The sequence below is a fragment of the Panthera onca genome, chromosome C2 (assembly GCF_046562875.1).
Source record: "Panthera onca isolate mPanOnc1 chromosome C2, mPanOnc1 haplotype 2, whole genome shotgun sequence".
Classification (NCBI taxonomy): domain Eukaryota; kingdom Metazoa; phylum Chordata; class Mammalia; order Carnivora; family Felidae; genus Panthera; species Panthera onca.
The window spans coordinates 6,816,355-6,837,761 of record NC_138347.1 but is presented as its reverse complement, the minus strand read 5'-3'; the positions used below and the strand labels follow the sequence as shown (position 1 = coordinate 6,837,761).

General features: G+C 51.0%; 1 protein-coding gene across 1 annotated transcript; it reads left to right on the top strand.

Annotated features, from left to right (window-relative positions):
• The first annotated feature begins 642 nt into the window (after nucleotides 1-642).
• On the top strand, nucleotides 643-20,073 carry ETS2 (ETS proto-oncogene 2, transcription factor). Its single transcript, XM_060640888.3, has 10 exons — nucleotides 643-875; nucleotides 4,927-4,998; nucleotides 7,781-7,892; nucleotides 9,208-9,327; nucleotides 9,683-9,883; nucleotides 11,962-12,045; nucleotides 13,003-13,224; nucleotides 14,328-14,591; nucleotides 16,890-17,008; nucleotides 17,749-20,073. Exons 2-10 carry the CDS (start codon nucleotides 4,927-4,929, stop codon nucleotides 17,962-17,964), a joined length of 1,410 nt encoding a protein of 469 aa, XP_060496871.1. The 5' UTR covers nucleotides 643-875; the 3' UTR covers nucleotides 17,965-20,073.
• Nucleotides 20,074-21,407: the final 1,334 nt, after the last annotated feature.

Below are 21,407 nucleotides of genomic sequence, written 5' to 3'. Positions count from 1 at the left end.
GCGCATTTTTAGAGACTCTTCGTGCCAGAATGATGAGAACTCCCGAGGCCGGGAGGAGATCCAGGAATGCGGCCTGAGTGAGTCCCTCACTACCCAAGTGTCGCAGCCCCTCGGTGCCACCACCCCGCTCCTGCCCACTTCCAGAGGCACGCTTGGTGTGGAGGCCTCGGGACGAGGGGAGGAAACCGGATCCGCCAAGGGGAGGCCCTCCCCCTGACCTCCCCGGGCTCGAGTCCCCGGCCCACCGCGGTCCCAGAACCGCAGGCGAGGGACGCAGCCGGGTGACAGCGGGCGCGGAGCGAGGTCCCAGCCGGAAGGAGCCAGCTCCGCCCCCGCTCCCCTCCCGTCGAGTCCTCACCCCTCCCCTCTTCCCTCCCACTCCTCCGCTCCCCTCCCTCCCCCACCCTCCTCTGTTCTCACCCCACCCCTTTCCTCCCCTCCCCCACCCCTCCTTTCTCCCCCCTCCCTCCTCCCGTCTTCCTCCCTCTCCGCCCCTCCCCCCGCCTCCTCCCCTCCCCTCTCTCCTCCTGTCTCCTCCCCTACTCTCTTTCCCCTCCCCCTTGTCCCTCCTCCCCTCCCCTCCCCTCTGTCGTCTTCCCCCCTCCTCCTCCCCCCTCCCTCCTCCCTCCTCCCTCCCGGCTCTGAAGAGCGCGCCGCGAAGGGGACTGGCCGGTTACTTCCTCCGGTGGCGGCACGGAGCGCAGTGCGTCCCCAGCCTCGAGCGCCCGGAGCCGCCCGCCCGCGTCCGGTCAGCGTCCCGGCCCCCGGCCCCGGTGCCCGCGGCTCGGACCCCCGCCCCGTCGCCCTCGCCCGCGTCCGACGCGCACCGCGGAGCCCGGCCCCGAGCCGCCGCCGGCCCTGCCCGAAGCGGCGCGGTAAGAGCGGGGTCCAGGACAGCGCCCTCCGGCGCGGCTTCTCTCCCGGGGCCCCGGACCGCGGGCGGGGGGACGCGGGTAGCCCCGAGGTCCGGATCCCCAAGCGCGGCGGGGCGGCGACTGCTCCCCGGCTTCGGGCTCGCTCCCGGGGCCGGGGCGGCTCGGGGAGGTGGGGGGGCGCGGGGGCCCGGGCAGGGCGCGGGTGGGCCCGGCCGTGACGCTCCGAGCCGGCCGCGAACTTGGGCCGCGGCCCCCGGCGGCCGAGCCGCCGGGCGGGGCGCGCCCGCTTGCTTCACTTGCTTTTGTTTTTAAGAGGAAACGCGGGTCTGGTGGGGGGGCTTCTGCCGCAGGGCGCCCCCGCGGGCCGATTTCGCGGAGGGTGAGGGGGGAGTGGGACACAGCGGAGGGTGTCGGGGCGGCCCCGGCGCGCCCGGCTTTGCGGGTGACTTACCCGAGCGCACCGGGCCCGGTGGGATCGCGGGCGCCCGAAACACCTGGCGGCTGCACCCGCCTCCCCCCCCCCCCCCGCGCCCCCGAAAACGTGCCCAGCACCGGCTCACCTGCTCCGCCGCTCCGGGGCCCGATCGGGGGCGGTGGGCGAGGGAGGCGCCCGGGAGGGCGAGCCCCCCGCGGGCGCCCCGGGACTTCTGGATCTGGGCCCTCGGTGCCGGCAGGCGAGCGTGGGAGCCTGTCGGAAACGCGGGTGTGGGTGCGCAGGGCTGCCTTTATTTTCGCGTTCTTAAAGGATTTTGAATGAAAGGTTGCCGTTTGTGCGTGTGTGGGTTGTTTGCTTTGGTTTCGAGCCCAGGAGACTTTTAAGATGTTGGCCTGTATTCGGTTTCGGGGTAAGCTTAAACTGCTAAGTGACGTGCTACTTATTCAGAAAGTAAAGAAGTGAGCAGTCCCCCCTTTGGACATAGAGGTGATTTATTTTAATTCACCGGTAAGAGATTATATTTGTCCTGGACAATGGAAGCGCCCGTGCGCCCTCGGCCTGTCCACACCACCTCCAATCAGGGAGATAAATCTCCAAGTTAAGGTTTATTAAAATTCTGAGTAATATCACAGTATAGTTATAGTTAGCACCATGGGCCCTGCAGGGAAATATTCACTCATTTCTGGGATTAGTCATTCCTCTCTCTCTCTAAATTGATAACTTTCAAAAGAAAAGGCAAAACCAGCCTTCAAAAGTAGCCTATGGGTCTGTTTTGGCTTTTGTTTTTCAAATTTACCTCAATACCGACCTGTGCTCTGATCTTGTTCCCGTAAGGGTACTGTCCTTAGGCAAATTCTCTTTGTTTTAAAATTTTATTGTTCTCTGATCTTCCATTTCTGCCTTTTTTTTTTTTCCTTTTTTTGTTCAAAAGCAGCCATCAATAGGGCAACCTGAAAGGGACCTAAATTTGAAATTGATTCAGGTGAAGAAACTTGACCTTAATGCCACCTTAAGAAGCCTTGTGGAGTAAAATAAGCGAATTTAAATTCCATTAGTTATGTGTCTGCCTGAAACCATTGGAGGGACACTTTGATTCTACGTGGTTCTTACAAAACAGATGAAATGCCGGACAACAAAAGAATTCTATTCTGTAGCTAGTAATCAGAGCTTTTTCTGAGGGGATGGTAGGCTGCCTTTTCTCCTGATATTTGTACCCCAAACCAGGCGAGCTTTTTCTATCGCCTTCCATACCAGTTCTCTGTCCATCCCTGGAGGCTGGGAAAAAAAAATGTACAATAAAGTCAGCAAGTTGTCTGCAAATGAGACTTAGAAAAAGTGCTTGGCCCAGTGGGCTCGGGAGAGAGAATTGGTAACAGTTAAGGCGTCTTTTCGTTTAGGTCTTCTGTTTGAGGTTGCTTGATTTAATCGACAGGTAACAGCATTTAGTTTATCCAGATAAATAACATAAAGCTCTGAGTGAAGGAGCATTTCCTGCGGTAAAGAGGAGTGAGCAGGGCCCTGGTCTAATAATATTTGTATGCTCTCTAGGCTCCACAGTGATGTGGTGGGAAAGGCCCAGGCCTCATCATTCGGGTTACCCACCCAAGGACTGATCTGGACTGTAGTCGTGCTGTAGCTGTGTGGTCCTGGGCAAGTCATTGGAGGTCTCTGGGCCTCGGTTGCCCTGTAAGATGCAACATCGCTGTAAAATGTTACAACATCCGCCTCTCAGAAACGTAGGGAAGATTCAGTGAAGTGAGAATGTGTGGTCCCCCAGCTTGGGCTTGGCTCTTGTGACTAGGATGGTGTCAGTGCAGGGATCATTAGTAGGGAATATTGATTCTTGAGCACCTGAGCCACTAAGTGGAGATTCTGAGCCACTGTGGCCACGTTTGATCCCGGACAATCCTTCCTCTGCTCCCTTCTCCTCCATAGGACTATTAATTTATTGTCTGTGTTTTCCAGCCTCCACTGGCCACCATGATAATGTTTTCCAGCCTCCACTGGCCACCATGATAATTACTCGCACTCTGAGGGTTTTAACAGCCCTCTCCAGTGTCTCTTGCCTGCTCTGTGGCATAGACTTCTCCTCCCACGCTACCTCTCTAGCCCAGGGTGTGTGTGTGTGTGTGTGTGTGTGTGTGTCCGCGTGCGTTCATGCACAGGTACGTGTCTAGTAGCTGGGAGGTGTGGTTTAGCCATAATGTTGATCATAAGAGGAAACAAAGTACAAACTCAAAGTAGTCACGGGGAAATGTCCTACTCTCCACCTCCAATAAGCCCTATCAATTGCGCAACACTTTAATTACTCAGAGTTCCTGGTTGTAACAGGTGGGAGCACCCCCCGGGGAGATCGTGGGGGGAGGACGATTCGGGGTACCTTGTAAAGCTTCCTATAGACCTTCAGTTCCATAGCCTGTAAGCTGGGGGGCGGGGGCGGGGGTGAGTGAGGCTTGCCCGTTGCTATTATTGGTGCTAACCCAGCTTCTTTGAAAATGAGTTTTAGTCGCTCTGTATGTTTATCTACCCCTCTGGTGGCATGATCTTGGTACCTTTCTCGCCTATTAATATAGAACTTACTCCACCAATTATATGTTAGGGCTCCAAATAAGTTTTCAGCCTACATCACTGTCCCCTTGCAGGCCACGTAAGCAACTATAAATTTTCTAACAGCCACATTAAATATAGGCAAGTAAATGAAGTTAATTTCCATGTTCCAAGTCACTGAATACCTTCAGAATATTATACAAACGTGCCGTCAGTCCACAGTCGTTACTGAGATACTTCACTTTTTTCTACAGAACCTTTGAAATCTTGTGTGTTTGCCATGCAGAGCTCAGCTCAGCCCATCCCAGCCCATGCCAAGCACTTGGCAGTCCACGCAGGGCTGGTGGCTATAGCACAGTGGTCAGCACAGGTCCGCCTGGTAAAGCCCAGACTCTTATCAGAGCCAGTAAGACCAATGCGTACCCAGCATTACTCCCCCTGGAAGAAACACAGCTGAGCTACACACACAGCAGACACGTTTTCAGTGTGTGTAGACAATACTGGAGGGATCCGGGGCTTTGGACTGAAGCAGTGGTTCTGGGAACCTTTTACGTCCTACCTGGGAGTGTTCGCTCGTAGCTTAGGCAGGAGAAAGAGCCTCCTAGGCTCCTTCCAGCATGCTGGTCTGGGTCCACCAGGAGCCGCCTGGGTGTGGGAGCAGGGGGCTGGCCCTTAGCTCCCAAGTGGAGCTGACTGCCCCGGGGACATGACCGTGGAAAGCAGCTTACCCCCACCTGTCCTATAGTCCTTGCTCAGCTCCCTGAACCAGGCTCCCTTGGGAGGCCCTGACCAGCCAGCCAGAAAGTGCCTTCATCTGTGTGCCTGGAATCTAAGTGGATTCGGTGGAGAATCAGCATTATTATTTAATTGCTTAAATAGCATACCCTTTGCGAGAAAGGCCTTTTAAGTAAGAACTGGCCTTCAGTTTTGAATGACTGGTTGTGCTGTAGACGTTGACAGACTCCACCAGAATTAGGGTTGACCTAGCCAGTAAAGACTTCTTAAAAATGTGATGTTTGTTGCCCCTGACTTTATTTCTTTTCCTTTTTTTTTTTTTTTTTTTTTAAGATGAATGATTTTGGAGTCAAGAACATGGACCAGGTAGCCCCTGTGTCTAACAGTTACAGAGGGACACTCAAGGTGAGTGAGCTAAGTCTTAATTTAAACGTGTTTTTTAAAAAAAAAATATTGGAAAACTCAATCTCTAGGATCGTAAAACGATGCGCCGGGTCCCAGAAGACTGGCTTTAGCCCCGGCCTTTTAATATACAGGCTGTGTGACTCTGGATTGTTTGCTTAGTCTCTCTGGACCTCAGTTTTCTAGTCTATAAAATGGGTATCCTGATGCTTGTTTCTGCTTGTCTTCCACGCTAGGAAACCATTTAATTTGCAGATGGTGAGGCCTTTGTGGTTTATTTCTGAGACTCCTACCAGCTGAAAAATCCTGTGATTCTCAGTGGGACAGTGCTGGAGAAGCTGTCTCTACTGCGGTTCTGTTCACCTGTGCATTTCCTGGGGTCACGGGCTGGGTTGTTTAAGAACTGACCAGGGGGGCGCCTGGGTGGCTCAGTCGGTTAAGCGTCCGACTTCAGCTCAGGTCACAATCTCGCGGTCCGTGAGTTCGAGCCCCGTGTCGGGCTCTGGGCTGATGGCTCGGAGCCTGGAGCCTGCTTCAGATTCTGTGTCTCCCTCTCTCTCTGCCCCTCCCCTGTTCATGCTGTGTCTCTCTCTGTCTCAAAAATAAATAAATGTTAAAAAAAAAAAATTAAAAAAAAAAAAAAAAAAAAGAACTGACCAGGGAAGAGCGGAGAGGAGGAAGGCCCGCCTCCCATGGGGGGGGGGTCCTTCCTTCCGAAGGGTCTGTGCCCACCGGGCTGCTGGCAGCCTGCTGCCACACGGCCACAGAAAGGCACGCCTCTCTGCGTAAACCAAAACACAGGTGAAAGACGAAGGAGGCTTTTCTGGTGTCTAAGAGCCAAATTCCATGCAGCTTCTACCTTCGTCCCTTTGGGGAACATTCTGAAGTAGCAGAAACTGATAATTTCCCGTTTGCTTTCTTCAAACGTGACAGTGAGACCTGATTGTTTTTTTAGCCTCGCGCAGTAAACGCCTGTAGAAGCAGGGATTTTTCGATTGGCCTCCACCAAGCTTAGTGTTTCGTACGGTGATGGAGCTTCGTCGTGTTGCATGATCGTTTGTGTATCCTTAGGAGGTGATTTGTCCGGGAGAGTCCCCGACGGCCAAAAATGGGCCCAGGCTTTTCTTGCGTATTAGGAAGGTCAGGAAACTTCCAGCCAGTGAGTTTGCTCGTTTGATTTGGTGAGATGTTTTCCACGTGGCAGAGGCTGTATAAGAAATCGTGGTGTTAGGTTTGAAACCACACCCCTAGAGAGGAAAATTCTTCCAGACGTTAAAAGAACCTGATGATGCTCATGTGATCTCTGGGTTCGGAGAAGAAACAGTCGTTGCTGACATTGATGTGTTGGTACACTCAGTGGGAATTTGTATTGTCTTTTGGCTTCCTGACTTTAAAAAAAGAACTTCCAGCCAGGAAAGGAAAGGCATTTCTTGGTCACCTGGGGAAATGTTACTGGGAATTAAAAAAAAAAAAAAAAAAAAAAAAAAAATTAATTGGCTATTTCACTGAAATTGGTCCTGTGGTATAGTTTATAAATCCAGATGAGGATTTCGAACTTACTTGATTGTTTATTCCCTTAGGTTTCTGGCAGTCAGACATTAGAGTCTCGGGTTTTGGGGGGCTGGGCTCCCATATCGTTGGGACATCGCTGTGTTGAGTGTTTTAGGCTGCGGTCCAACTTCTGCCTGCCCTCTTACGTAATGCATCATTCATTGTTCCGCATTTCTAGAAAGAAAGCACACAAACCGATTTTATTTGTAAATGTGTTACACATTTTTTAAATTGATGACTCAACAGATGGTTCATTGTATTACACATAACACGGGATTTCCAGTGTATGTTGGAAAAACATAAGCATCTTTTACATTGTTACTCAGCAAGTCAGGCAGTGATGAATCAAGACTTTATCTGTTACTTATAAACAAGTCTTCCATTAAAGGCTACTTTCATAACTGTTAGATGAAATTATCTTAGATCGACACAGTGTGGGGTTTATCTTTCTCTGTGTCGCCATTCTCTTTTTCCCCTAAGCTATAGATAGTTGAACTTGAAACCTTTTTCCTTTGGAAATCTTTCTCCTTAGTAGATGATGTGGGGTAGAGGTCTTTTCAACACCTTAACTTTTATAAAAGTAAACCTTAAGGTGTTTTTTTCATATCTATTACTATTTTCTGGACCATTGGAGTTGATGAGTGAAAAAAAAAAAAACACCTACTTTCAATTAAAGTGTTTCATGGTTAAACATAAAGATAACTGCTTCCACAAATAAAGTAATTTATTTCACTGTTTGCTTCTCAGTCTTCATTCAGTCATTCATCTTCCCTTTAACGGCAATGAGCTAAAACTGCCCGACTGAGGGTACTTTTTGCTTTTGTGCCCAGTCTGACTGAATTTCCCTCTGATGTAGTGGAGGGACCAGGTGTTTGGACCAGGTGGGTCTCTTAGTCCCGTCCGGTCCTGTTCTTCCAAAGTTCCATTATTTTTAGGTTTGTTTACTTCGTTTCTTCGTTGAAGTTAATTATTAAGCCATTAAAAATAAATTCCTGGGTTATCCTGACTCTGAGAGGTCAGTGAAATGATCCCAAGTAGAATGGAACCCTCCCCATCACTTTGACTGTCTCGTAAGTCTGGTCTGAGAGCGCTGAGTGGTCTGGTCCATTGGTGGCTTTATAATTGCCAGTTTCGTCAGGCTATGTCGGGACGATTACCCATGGACCACTTTTAAAACAGGTAATTAAATGGGTTGAAATATTAATTTCAGTTTTCTTCTCCATCTGTTTCCCAGCGCCAGCCAGCTTTGGACACCTTCGATGGGTCCCTGTTTGCTGTTTTCCCCTCTCTAAATGAAGAGCAGACACTCCAGGAAGTGCCCACAGGCTTGGATTCAATTTCTCATGGTAATTTGCTACTCAGACTTGACAAAGTGTGCCTGGTTTCCTTCCCTAGTTCGGTTACTAAAGAGGCGACCATTTGTAAGCGGCCACGGTTGGTGTCTTCAGTCTTTGGCATGCAAAGTCAGTGACTCTGGACCTGGGAGGAGACAGTTTTCTCACTATGAACATGCTGGCTCTGGTGTCTTCCACTGCCAGGCGCCCCCCAGCCAGAGCAAATGCCCTGCTGGGACCAACCTGTAGGGGAGCCCCTGAGATTTCCACTGGGATGTTTGCAACACTGTAGCCAGCCTGGGTCCGGTCTCCCAGGCGCACCTGCAAAGCCGATGATTAAAATGCACCCCGGCTTCTCTGTCTGGGGTCTCCTCATTAGTTAGATCATCCACCCCACCCCGGAGTCTTGGGGCAACAAATGACACTTGCTAATATCCGCCCGCCCGTATGTATTTATTTCTGTAGTTCTTAATGTCATGGCTTATTGTTTTTAAAGGGACAGCAGTCAGATAATGCCTGTACAATTACTGGGATAGGGTTATTCGTTGGAAACATTCCAGAGATTACTTTGTCATACGAAGTAGGTGCTGGAAAATACAGCCCAGAAAACTAATTAAAACACAGATGCCTGCATAAGTATACCATCATGCAGTCGTTTATCATTCATGAAATTGCTGAGGGAACCCGGAGAAGATTGGTTTTCAATAAAAGTTGCAGGTGCGCTGACGTGACGGGGGCTAAATGCTGTGTGTTCGCATTACACCAGAAGGCCCTTTGCCTGCTGCTTATTTTAATGGAGGTAACTTCAGATTGTACATTTACAGGGGCACCTGGGTGGCCCAGTCAGTTAAGCGTCCCACTTCGGCTCAGGTCATGATCTCACAGCTCGTGAGTTCGAGCCCCACGTCGGGCTCTGTCTCTCTCTCCTTCAAAAATGAATAAACATTTTTTAAAAAATTCTTTTAAGTGGCAAATTATACATTTACCGTCCCTTAAAACCTTTGACCAAAACCACTTACTGTCTTTCATTGTTTAAAAATTTTAAAAGAGATTTAGATAGAAATTTCACCTAAGGATAATGGCAAAATAATTTGCAAAATAAAATAAAACTTGCATTTTATTTTCATAAGAGTAGCTGTGAGATGTAGGATATTTTCTGAATTTCTACCCCTCCCTGCCCAAATTTTTGATAATATTTATACTCTCTTACAGAATTACGTCAAGGTTTGAGATCAAAATTGTTCTTTCCTGAAAACTTTCTCCCCTAAATTCAGTATCTGGTCGTGCCAGCTTCCAGTCCTCATGTCCCCATGGGGTTTCTTTCTAGATGCATCCAGCTGTGAGTTACCTCTGTTAACGCCGTGCAGCAAGGCCGTGATGAGTCAAGCCTTAAAAGCTACCTTCAGCGGCTTCAAGAAGGAGCAGCACCGTCTTGGCATCCCAAAGAGTAAGGGCCACTTTTTCCAGGAGTTTCTCTGAGTCTGGGTTGTACTGGAAGAACGAATCTGACCGTCGTTGCTTGGGATTGCTTGGGATGACGGCTGGTTCTTCCCCAAGCAGCTTGCAGGCTGGCAGGGGTATGCGTAACCCGAGCCAGCGATGGTTTCAAACCCCTCAACCGGCCGAACACTCAGTCCGGCACCGTTGTTACTGTCTTAGAGTTTACTGGGTGTCTTTCCCCTCTGCCCGGTCTCTGGCACACATCTGGACTTTGCGGGCAGATCAGGAACGACGCTGCTCTCACTGCCTCCCTCCCGTTTTCTCCCTGTGTGTGTCTGTCTGTCCTTCCCTCCCCCGGACAGACCCCTGGCTGTGGACCGAGCAGCAAGTATGCCAGTGGCTCCTCTGGGCCACCAGCGAGTTCAGCCTGGTCAACGTCAATCTCCAGAGGTTCGGCATGAATGGCCACGTGTTATGCAACCTGGGCAAGGAGCGTTTTCTGGAGCTGGCACCTGACTTTGTGGGCGACATTCTCTGGGAGCATCTGGAGCAGATGATCAAAGGTACCCGCTGGGGGGCCTGGCTCCTGCTCGCCGAGGAGAGCCGTGGCAGGGCAGAGGGATGGAAGGGGGAGCGGTGCTCTGTAATCGTATGGTTGGGGTTCCGAATTACGTAAAGTGCCTGAAAATGCCACCGGAGTGAGTCAGATGTGTGGCCGTGATTAGAGGGTTTTTAATCCACTGAAGTGTGTGTGTGTGTGTGTGTGTGTGTGTGTGTGTGTGTGGAATGGAGCATAGCCACGAGGCAGTGACCTGAGTCACTAACTCGTTGACCGTGGTCAGACGGCATGTGTCAGAGGAGTGCGTGTTGGCTCAGATATGGAGGCCAGCAGAATTCCCAGGTGCTGGGGCGCATCTTAGAGAACCCGAAGGAGCAAGTTGCCCTGAGTGAAAGGGAGCTTTTATTCAGACACACTCCGTGAATTTTACAGTAAGTTTTCCTAAGACCCAATGGAATGCAACAACGAGAATTTCCTCTGGTTTTATCTATTTAAACAAATGCAGAAGTGATTGATATATGTTTACATGCTGACATGTTCTGCAGAAACTGGCCATTGGACAAAAAGAACTCTCATCAGAGAGAAAGTCTTTAATTTTTTTTTAATGTTTATTTTTGAGAGAGAGAGAGGCAGAGCGTGAGCAAGGGAGGGGCAGAGAGGCAGGGACACACAGAATCCCAAGCAGGCTCTGGGCTCCGAGCTGTCAGCACAGACCTCGACGTGGGGCTCGAACTTGTGAACTGTGAGATCATGACCCGAATCGAAGTCGGACGCTTAACCGGCTGAGCCACCCAGACGCCCCCAGAAAGTCTTGATTTAGACCTTATAAGAGTGTTGGCAGCAATGTTAACAACACATCTAGCTAAAAAGAAAAAAAAAATTATAGGAAAGGATCAAGTTATAAATATAAGAAAATCAGTTCATTGGTAGAGTTCAGAGAAATAGTCCTCATTCACTTGATTTTAAACACTGTGTTTCAACACCTTTTACAGACCCAGGATCTTTGGAAGACCTTAGGTTTCAGCCACCATTTCTTTTAGGCTGTGACTTCTGGGGGCCAAGGAAGCTTATTTGTGAAGACCCCCAAATCCTTCCTGAACTTGGACAAGTCTGATTTGACAAGTTTCTGGTGAATCTGCTCACTGGCGGGTTGGGCCTGTCTTACCGTCACTCAGGGTGTGAGTCTGTGTGGGTCTGGATTTGTGGGTGTGTGTGGTTCAGTGTGTTTGTAGGGAGTAAGCACACACAGAGAATGCTAATAACCTTTTCCTTTTCAAAGTTCCCAGCCCCTGGGACAGATGGAACCTCATAAATATCTAACTACCTCTTGACGGCAGGGGGGAATTAAATTCACGGTCTAGATATTTGAAATGATGCAGTAGAACATTTAGCTTGGCCAGTGACAGCGTTCATGGCGGAAAACTCACTCTAGTTATTAGAAAATGTGTTGCTGTCTCCGGTTTTTTAAAAAGACCAAATGACACAGATTACCGTCTGATTAAACGTGGAGCACAGGGGCGCCTGGGTGGCTCAGTCGGCTGAGCGTCTGACTTTGGCTCAGGTCATGATCTCGCGGTTTATGAGTTCAAGTCCCACACTGGGCTGTCTGCTGTCACCACAGAGCCCCTGTCAGACCCTCTGTTCCCCTCTCTCTCTGCCCCTCCCCCGCTCGCACTCTCTGTCTCTATCAAAAATAAATTTTAAAAAATCTTTAAAAAAAAATTTTTTTTAATTTTTTTTTTTTTTATTTATTTTTGAGAGAGAGAGACAGAGACAGAGTGTGAGCAGGGGAGGGGCGGAGAGAGAGGGAGACACAGAATCGGAAGCAGGCTCCAGGCTCTGAGCTATCAGCACAGAGCCTGACGCGGGGCTCGAACTCAGAGTGTGAGGTCATGACCTGAGCTGAAGTCGGACGCTTAACCGACTGAGCCACCCAGGTGCCCCAGGAAGCTAAAAAAAATTTTTAAAAACGTGAAGCGTAAACGCATTTCGATATTCTAAAATAACCATACGATAGTAATTGGGGAATAAATGTTTTTAACCTTGATTTGCAATCCTATGCCTCCTGTATCTGTTTTTCAGAAAACCAAGAAAAGACAGAAGAGCAGTATGAAGAAAATTCACACCTCAACTCGGTTCCTCATTGGATTAATAGCAATTCACTAGGTCAGTCCAATCGATTCTTGCCCTGAAGACCTTGGTTTCAAGCTTTTCTATTAAATTGGGACTCTCCACCCCCACGAAAAAAAATCAATAAAAATAAATTTGGACTCCCTGGCGCACAGTCTAGGCCTGCACTGTCCCCATGTGGTGAAAACACGTGGCTCTTGATGCGTGGCTGGTCCACGTTGAGACGTGTGGTAAATAATACACATCTGCAACGATAATTGGTAATATTGAGTCAGATAAAAGGTTAAAATTAATTTCGCCTGTTTATTTTCAGTTTGCTGTTGCGGCTACTGGAAAATCTAACGTTGCCTGAGTGCCTGGCATGATCTTTGCCTGGCCAGTGCCGTCTAAGGCAGTCCGTAGAGCCCAGGGGCAGAGCGAAGGGTGCTGACTGCTGTAGTCAGAGCTGGTGTAACCAGTAAGAGGTGACAGGCACGGGAAGCATGTAGAAAGCAATTCTAAATTTGCTCTGAACTTTGGAGTTCAAAGAAGTGTCCTGGAATTCGGGTCTTCCCTTCTGGTCACTGACACTGATGAGTGTGGATTACAGATGGTCCCCCCACCAGCCCCCCCCCCCCCCCCCTCCAGCCAGCAGAGGGAGGGGATGTTCCCTTGCAAGGCACGCGCTGGGTGGCAAATCACTTACTCCCTCCGAGCCTTAGAAACTGAAAGAGTCAGTGACCTCTGCCATCCCGAGGCAGGATGAAAGCATTTGATAAACCAGAGCCGTAGAAATGCTGACATCGAGGCACCGCATCTCGGTCCGGGGAATTTTGGAAAAGGGCTCCCTGGCTTCAGAAGAGCTGTTGCCGAAGCCCCCGTCCCCCCACGGTTTCGTGGAGGGCTAGAGCGCGCAGAACGGGTTGTGTTCGGTTCGGTTCGAGGGCACAGAGGGTCTCTGATGACCACGTCGCTCCTGCCTAACAATTCTGCCGTCCGATCGTTGTGTCGCAGGCTTTGGCGTGGAGCAGGCAGCGTATGGCGTGCAGACACAGAATTACCCCAAAGGCGGCCTCCTGGACGTGTGTCCATCATCCTCAGCACCCAGCGCGCTCGGTTCTGAGCAGGACTTTCAGATGCTCCCCAAGTCTCGACTCAACACCGTCAGCGTCAGTTACTGCCCCGTCAGTCAGGACTTCCCAGGCGGCAGCTTGAACCTTCTCGCTGGCGGTTCTGGTAAGTCAGGGCTCCAGGCTTGATTCAGACAGTCGGACAGTGAGGGGAGCTTCTCACGCAGCTTGGCCTGGATTCAGCCTTTGGAGGAGGGCACGGGTCCCCTCTGTGTCCCAAGTGCTGTCGGCACTGCTGCAGGGGACAGATGGGCTCCGCAAACATCGACTCCCGCTATGTTTCACGCTCCGAGCCGGGCACCGCGGGTATTGAGCAAACAAGGCATGGTCTCTGCTCTCGCAGCTGGATTCCTCCACTCAGTGGGCTATTTTGGGAGAAAACGTAGGAATGTGACATTCCTGCATGTGGGAGAAAACGTAGGAATATGACAGATTTTTTATGGAGGTGCACACGTACAACGCACAAATCTCGGCTTGTACTGCCGGCTGACTGTTTACATATATGCCCCTGAGTAAGTAACAGCCACCCAGATGGAGATAGAGAAGCTTCCAGCCTCCCAGAAGACCCCGTCACGTGCCTTCTATCGGTAGCGTCCACACAGCAAGAGGAAACCATTGTCTTGACTGCTGTCATCATAGATTAGATTTTCCTGCCCATGAGCTTGATATAAATGGAACCCTAGCGTTCTGTTTTCTTGTGCCTTTTGTTCCTCATCGCGTCTGAGACCCATGCATGTGGTTGGATGTGGCAGACAGTTGTCCTTTTCTTTCTTTTTTTTTGTTTTAAGTGTGAGTGGGGGAGGGGCAGAGAGAGAGGGAGACCCAGAATCCGAAGCGGGCTCCAGGCTCCGAGCCGTCAGCACAGAGCCCGAGGTGGGGCTCGAACCCACGAACTGGGAGATCATGACCTGAGCCGAAGTCGGAGGCTTAACAGGCGCCCCCGGTTGTCCTTTTCATTGCTGTGTAATACTCCATCCTGCAGAGCTGCGCTTGGTTCAGCCATGCTGCTCCTGGGTGCTGAGGTTGCATGGCACATTAGTCGTCAGGACCGAGTGCCTCGTGGAGGAGCTTTGTGAGCAGTCCCCAGGGGGGTTGGTGTCCATGCTGCTGCAAAGCCCCAGACCAGCCTGAGGTCCCTCGCGGCTCGGTAACACCGGACGGTCCCCTGCCCCGGGGGAGTCAGCGTCCGTGCCCGGTTGTCTTTGCCAGGAAAGCCCCGGGACCGTGACTCCCCCGAGAACGGCACGGACAGCTTCGAGAGCTCAGACTCGCTGCTGCAGTCCTGGAACAGCCAGTCGTCGCTGCTGGACGTGCAGCGAGTGCCTTCCTTCGAGAGCTTCGAGGACGACTGCAGCCAGTCCCTGTGCCTCAACAAGCCGACCATGTCCTTCAAGGACTACATCCAGGAGCGGAGCGACCCGGTGGAGCAGGGCAAACCAGTCATACCTGCGGCGGTGCTGGCCGGCTTCACAGGTGAGCGCATCGCCCGGGTCTCCCCGTCACCTCCCCGGGCCCCGCCCGGCCGCAGCGCCGCATTATTTATCCAGGGTGTTTCTGGTTGGAGCACATTGTATTCACACCCCGCGTTGCCTGCGTGGCCGTCATCCCGAATCGGGCAGGCCGCATCCCTGATTTCTAAAACGGCCAGCGTTGCAGGGATTTTCGCACACCCAGCTCGGTGGCGGGGATGCGCTTCCAGGGGCGGCTCCCTCACCTGGGGTGTGCAGGGCCGGCCTGCAGGGGAGACGGCTGGGGCGCACGCACGGGGCCTGCGGAGGCCTTAGCTCTGACTCACCCCCTCCAGGAATTCCAAAGAACGTCAGCCAGCCCAGGGAGGGACAGGAGCCGGCCTGCAATAACTCGGGGGGCTGTTTACCTTTTCGGGTTTCTAAAATCCATCTTATTTTTAAGATTTGGGCGAGAGCTATTTTAGGCAACGGATAAATATTAAGGCTGTTTCTGGAAGCAGATATTTCCAGTGCTTGAGCAAAATTACCAAGATTTTTTTTTTTCATTGCTTCATAGGTCCTTAGATGTGTGTGGGTGTTTTTGTTTTTTTTTTTTTTTTTTCATATTTTGACCATATGGAGCCATTGGATTAAAAAAAATATCTATGGAAAAACAACTCACAGGTTAAAATAAGAATACAGAGGGATCCTTTTTTTTTTTTTTTTTTCTTTCTGTCGTCCCAAACGTCCACAGAAATGGGCTTGATGAGAGAATAAACAGCCATGGTGGTCTTCATTTTAAGATTCGTTACCATTTGCCAACTGTCAGCTCTTTGTAGCTAACTAGGCGCGAATAGGGTTGGCGATCCTTGGGACAGCCCAGCGCAGGTGAGGGCAGTAACCTGCTTTACGGTTGGGGCGGTTGGCTCAGAAGTAGACAGCTTTCCGGGCACATAGGTAACCTGGTTGTGTCTGCTTCCAGAACTCCTGCCCTTCGTGTTTTCTAGCCGTATTGACGATGGCCATGGGGTCTTGAGGAACAGCTCTTTGATGGGTGTGTGATTCAGGGCAAGACACCTGGCATCTGAGCGCATCTCCTCTTTAAAACAATGTTACAGGGGTGCCAGGGCGGCTCAGTCGGTTAAGCCTCTGACTCTGGCTCAGGTCATGATCTCACGGTTCGTGGGTTCGAGTCCCGCGTCGATCTCGGTGCTGACAGCTCGGAGCCTGGAGCCTGCTTCGGATTCTGTGTCTCCCTCCCTCTCTGCCCCTCTCCTGCTCATGCTTTTGCTCTCACTCTCAAAAATAAATAAAAAAAAAAAAAACACATTAAAAATAAATAAAAGAGTGTTACAGGGCGCCTGGGTGGCTCAGTCGGTTAAGCATCCACCTCTTGGTTTCAGCTCAGGTCATGATCTCACGGTTCGTGAGTTCGAGCCCCGTGTCAGGCTCTGTGCTGACAGTGCGGAAGCCTGCAGATTCTCTTTCTCCCTCTCTCTCTGCCCCTTCCCCACTCACTCTGTCTCTCTCTCTCTCTCTCTCTCTCTCTCTCAAAATAAGTAAACTTTAAAAAAATAAAATACAGTGATAACCCTCTTCACAAGGTGGGGGTTCTAAATATTACCCAGGAGAGGTATATGAAGAGCAAAGCATCCCTCACCAGAGGTGGTGAAGCAATGGATACAACCCCAGATGCCCAAGTCACTGTTGAGTAAACTGAGTCCTGGATTAAGCAATTTACCCACCCTCATTCTAGTCAGGAAGGTGCAGCGTAGGATTCCATGAATGGCGTGCCTCATTCTGTGGGGAAACGCCCCTTCAGCCACCCCCGCCCCTGTCCTGCTGGGTGGCTCTAGAAATAAACCCTGAAACTTATTACATAAGGAACAATTAAACAGGATGAGGAATCTTTTTGAAAAGATTTTAAGGCATCTCTGCACCCACCGTGGGGCTCGAACTCACAACCCCGAGGTCAAGAGTCGCACGCTCCCCCGACCGAGCCAGCCGGGCACCCTCGAGCTGAGGAATTTTCATGTCTAGAGTCGGTGGCCCTGAGTTTTTTTCCAGAAGACCGAACTCGGCGATCCTTAAGGGCTCAGTGACCCCTTGTTTCTGGAGTGGGAGGCGGGGAGGAAGACGCCCTATTCGGTCTCTAGCCTGGTGCCGTTGAAGTGTCACCAACCTTGAACCGGGTCGTCATGTTGGCCCCCTGTCCGGAGGTGGGTCTCACATGGCTCGGGCAGCCGAGGTCACTAGGAGGACGAAAGCCTTGCCGAACTGTAAATCTGTAAAAACGTGTAACCCGCCCCTTCCCCCCCCCCAGGAAGCGGACCTATTCAGCTGTGGCAGTTCCTCCTGGAATTACTCTCGGACAAGTCCTGCCAGCCGTTCATCAGCTGGACCGGGGACGGATGGGAGTTCAAGCTCGCTGACCCCGATGAGGTACGGCCAGGGCTCGGGAAGTCCATCTCTGGGCTCAGAACCCTGATTTCCTCACCTTAGGCCCAGCTGGGCACACGGCAGCGTCCACGGCTACTAACGAGAGCGGCTCTAGTGTCCCGTGGGTGTGCACGTGGGCACCGGGCAGGCTTCTCCGTCTTGCTCTCTCCTCTGATATAGAGGCACAAGCGGTAAACTGAGGGTCTCTCCCGACCACCCGCAAATGCCGTGGGGAGTTTGCCTTTTCCCCCCGCAGCCCCGTGCTGGTCCTCGGGGCTTCCCCTCTGCAGGAGGAGGCCGGGGGCAGATCCGAGACCCTCCCCTGCAGGCCTTAGAGAGGCCCGTGATCTCTGGCAGCAGGAAGGTGCAAAGAAGCACCGAGGAATGCATACCGTCCCGTGGCTCGGGACCACACCCGGCAGCTGTTGGCTGGGGTGCCTGGAATAGGAGCCCCGGGGGGAGAGGGGGGACACAGCGTTTCCCTTGTGTCGGGGCCGCCTGACCGTGAACCATCGGCTTCAGGCCGCAGGAGGCGGCGCGGCGGGTGGGGGCCCCTCCCTCCGTCCTCAGAGACACGGTGCCCCGGCAGGTGCACTGAAACAGAGCACACACCCCCAGGGCTCGTGAGGGCCGGCCCGGTTCTCTCCGGGTAAGCGGGCACGACCACCCTCATCGGGGGAGAAGGTCCCCCCGCTGTTTCTTTACCTGCCCAGTTGAAGTCTCTCCCTCCGTGTCTGCCGCAGGTGGCCCGCCGGTGGGGGAAGAGGAAAAACAAGCCCAAGATGAACTACGAGAAGCTGAGCCGCGGTTTGCGCTACTATTACGACAAGAACATCATCCACAAGACGTCGGGCAAGCGCTACGTGTACCGCTTCGTGTGCGACCTGCAGCACCTGCTGGGGTTCACCCCCGAGGAACTGCACGCCATCCTGGGCGTCCAGCCCGACACGGAGGACTGAGGCCCGCGGGGCCCCGACCGGAGCCGGCCCCGCCCGCGTGGGCCCCCCCCACCCCCCACCCCGAGGACCCTGACAGGCGGCGTTGATCGCGTCCCGGAGAGTCACCGCGGAGCAGTGGCCTTGTTCCCTCCGAAACCGCGGGTTTTCCGCCACCGGGAAGCACGGTTTCTCGCTCGGAGAGCCTGCCGACTTGGAACACGCTGCTGATGACGCTCTTAGCGTTAGAACGGCCGACAAAGAAGCACTGGGAAGCCGCCCTGGCCGCCCCCCACCCCCGAGCAGGCTGTGTGACCGGAACGCCCTGGCTCTCGGAGAGTCTCAAAGGAGCGAGCCTGTCTGGGGCACGCGCATTTTGGGTTTTTTTGTTTTTGTTTGTTTGTTTCTCGTAAGTTTCTTTCCGCCTCTGGCGGCCGGGAATCACAAAGGCAGGGGTGTTCTGTTCGGTTCAGAGAGGCGGAGGGGCGGTGCAGGGAGACTGTGGTGCCGTTTCAGGAGTCAGGTTTGTGTATATATGACTGTAATCTCCTCATTGCTGTCTGAATCCTCTAATGGTCCTATTTAACGAAAACTGTACATTGTAATTTAAAATAATTCCGTAAGCGTACGTGGAGCGGGAACGCAGAGCCCGTGCGGCATTCTGCAAACGTCGCGTCTGCCCGGCCAGACGCAGAAGTTGTCTGTTAAGAAGCCGTGTGTTATTTACATTCAATATGCCTACAGGTGTAAGTTCTGAGAGGGTCAGTCCCTTGTTTTTGTTTTGTTTTGCCCGGATTATCATCCGGCAAGGACTTTGTACATTTGGGAATTTTTATAAAAACACTTAATGTTATTATCTGGAGGCACATGTAGCCTCCGCTTTCTCCTTAATTGTAACGTAAAAGCTATAGAGCAGTATTTTTCTTGACGAATGGCATATGTTTTCCATTTCTGTGCATGCCTTTAAACCAGTTGATACGCAAACCTTCTTTTATTTTTTAGTTCGACCGTGTTTCCCCGACGACTAACGTCCCCTGACCAGCCATTCCCTTCCCATGGTCCACCTCCGCGCCCCAAATTATTCTGTATGATTAAAATAAGAATGCTATTTTTGGAAATATGTGGCTCCTTTTCAGAGATCAGGAAGGATTTATGTAGCAGCTATTTTTACTGCAGAAGTAATTCACTGGAAAAAATGCAATTTGTAAGAAAGCTTTATTTTTATCTGCACTCCATGTAAAGTTAAACGTATTGTACAGAGCTGAAGGTTGGGGCCGGTGGGGGGAGGGGAGGGGGACCTTCACGAAGTCTCTTGGTCGTGAACGAAACTCGAATTTTTTCCCTGGCCTGGCTCACCTGTCGGGTCGTGGGCTGTCTGGACACGCACGATGCTGTTCCTTTCTGCTCAGTGCCCGCAGCGACACGGATCTTTGTTCCTATTTTCGTGGAAGCTGAATGCCCAGAGGCAAAGAGGGCACAGAAAATGGGAGAGAGAATCCTTTGGAGGGGTCGACTTGCAGAAATGTTTTGCGCCCGACGGGAGACTCCCGTGGTTGTTTCGAAGGAGCGCCTGGGTCCGCGTGCAGTCAGGACGCTTGTAAATGATCGAGTCGACCTGGTTTCGGAGGCTCACCGACTTCACTCGCAATGTGAGAGGCCACTCAGAGGAGTGGCTGACGTCCCCGGAGAGGAGTCCATCTATGTATTGAGACCACGAAACTGGGTGCGGGGGGCAGCTGGGAACAGCAACACCAGAGCTGGGGACTCTGTCTCAGTACCTACCCGAGACCGTTTCCAGTGTCTTTAAGCACAGGATGTTTTTCTCAAGCGGGACATGTTTATCACTCAGACATCTGTTTATAACATCAACAGACATGTGACCGGGAATGTCTTTCTGCCAAAGGGGATCTTAGCCCTTGGCTCATTTTAAATGGGGTTGAACCACATGAAATTGCCAATATTTGACTTTTTTTAGAAACTTACAAAGTTGGCAGTTTCATGTGGTTCAACCTAAGTTACAGAAACCAAAGTCCATCATAAACCTTTGGTGTGGTCATGCACAGAACTGAAGTATAAAGATTTTGTAATCTGGCCTTTTCTCTTGCAAATAATAAAGTATTTTGTTTATATATACGCCTCCTGGTAAGGGTCCTCATTCTTCCCACCCCGACAGGGGATGAGGGGAGGTGGTATGATATTGAGCTCTGATCCATTGTCCTCTCAGCAGCTTTCCGTCTATTGAGAGTCACAAGTCCATTTAACCGGTTTTACACACAGGTCACCTAGTAAATCATGACCAAATCGCAGCCACCTGTGAGCTCTTCCCGACGGAATCCCGAGAAAGTGTTTGCTTAAAGCAAAAAAAAAAAATTCTTTTAAGAAGGGGTTAGAATGGAAAGACACAGGTGTCTTGTCTTTGCCAAGGGGTCGGCAGAGGGAACGGATGTTGATGTGAGGAACATAAGAACTTCAGTCTCCAAAACTTTCTCCAGGGTGCCTGACATTGCTGAGCTGACTGAGGTTGGGGTGATGATCCTGGGACACCTGTTCTCAAAACACACTGCAGAATTAGGATAGGGCACCTGGGTGGCTCAGTCTGTTAAGTCTCTCACTCTTGATTGTGGCTCAGGTCATGATCTCATGGGTTTGTGAGATCGAACCCAGCGTGCTGACAGCACGGAGCCTACTTGGTATTCTCTCTCTCTCTCTCTCTCTCTCTCAATAAGCTAAAAACACAAGTTAGGATGCCAACAAAGAGGTGGGTTATAATCAGTGATGTGCTGGATCCCCCTCACCACAGGCTAGAGAGAGAGCAGGTCCCTTCCCAACTTCGCATCAATGACATATTGGCACCTTGAAAGTGGTCGTGATGAGAGCATTTATACCATGGAAATCAGCGGACACTACAAATCAGGGCTCCCTTCAAGGCCCCTCAGGGAGCTGGTTGTTAAACATTTACCAAAACACCACTGGCATCGGTGTTCACCATGTTAGTAATTAGAACAAATTTTGCAATGCAATTCCTTTTTAAAATAACATTGTTATGAAAATAACTTTTCCAAAAAAACAAAGGGAGCATTGTTTTACATGTTTCCAAATTTCTCTGATGTCTGGTTGAAAGGAGAGCTGGGTTCTTATATTTTCTTCTGCATTTTGTCTCTTGCAATATATTTTGGAGGAAATCAGGTCTCACACAGATACGTAATTGGAACAGAGGAGTATTTGGGAGATGTTTAGGATAATTGTGTGTATTTTATACTAAACCTAACCTGGCAAATGAAAGTTATTTAAAGGTTCACTGCAGTTGGAATATGAAACCATATCAATAAACTTTCCTATGATTACAGTAAATTCCATTGGTCTGTCTTGCACTTTGAGTGGATCATTTACCCAGGGGTGATTTTGTAACATCACACATTAGTCATTTGGAAAATATTGCTTCAAAATGTTGACACATTTCAATGTCT

Excerpts from the sequence above, each read along its gene's own strand:
- ETS2 (XM_060640888.3), top strand. The coding sequence starts at position 4,927 with ATGAATGATTTTGGAGTCAAGAACATGGACCAGGTAGCCCCTGTGTCT. Across the intron at positions 9,884-11,961 it reads TCTGGAGCAGATGATCAAAG|AAAACCAAGAAAAGACAGAA; the intron begins GTACCCGCTGGG and ends TCTGTTTTTCAG. Across the intron at positions 12,046-13,002 it reads GATTAATAGCAATTCACTAG|GCTTTGGCGTGGAGCAGGCA; the intron begins GTCAGTCCAATC and ends GTTGTGTCGCAG.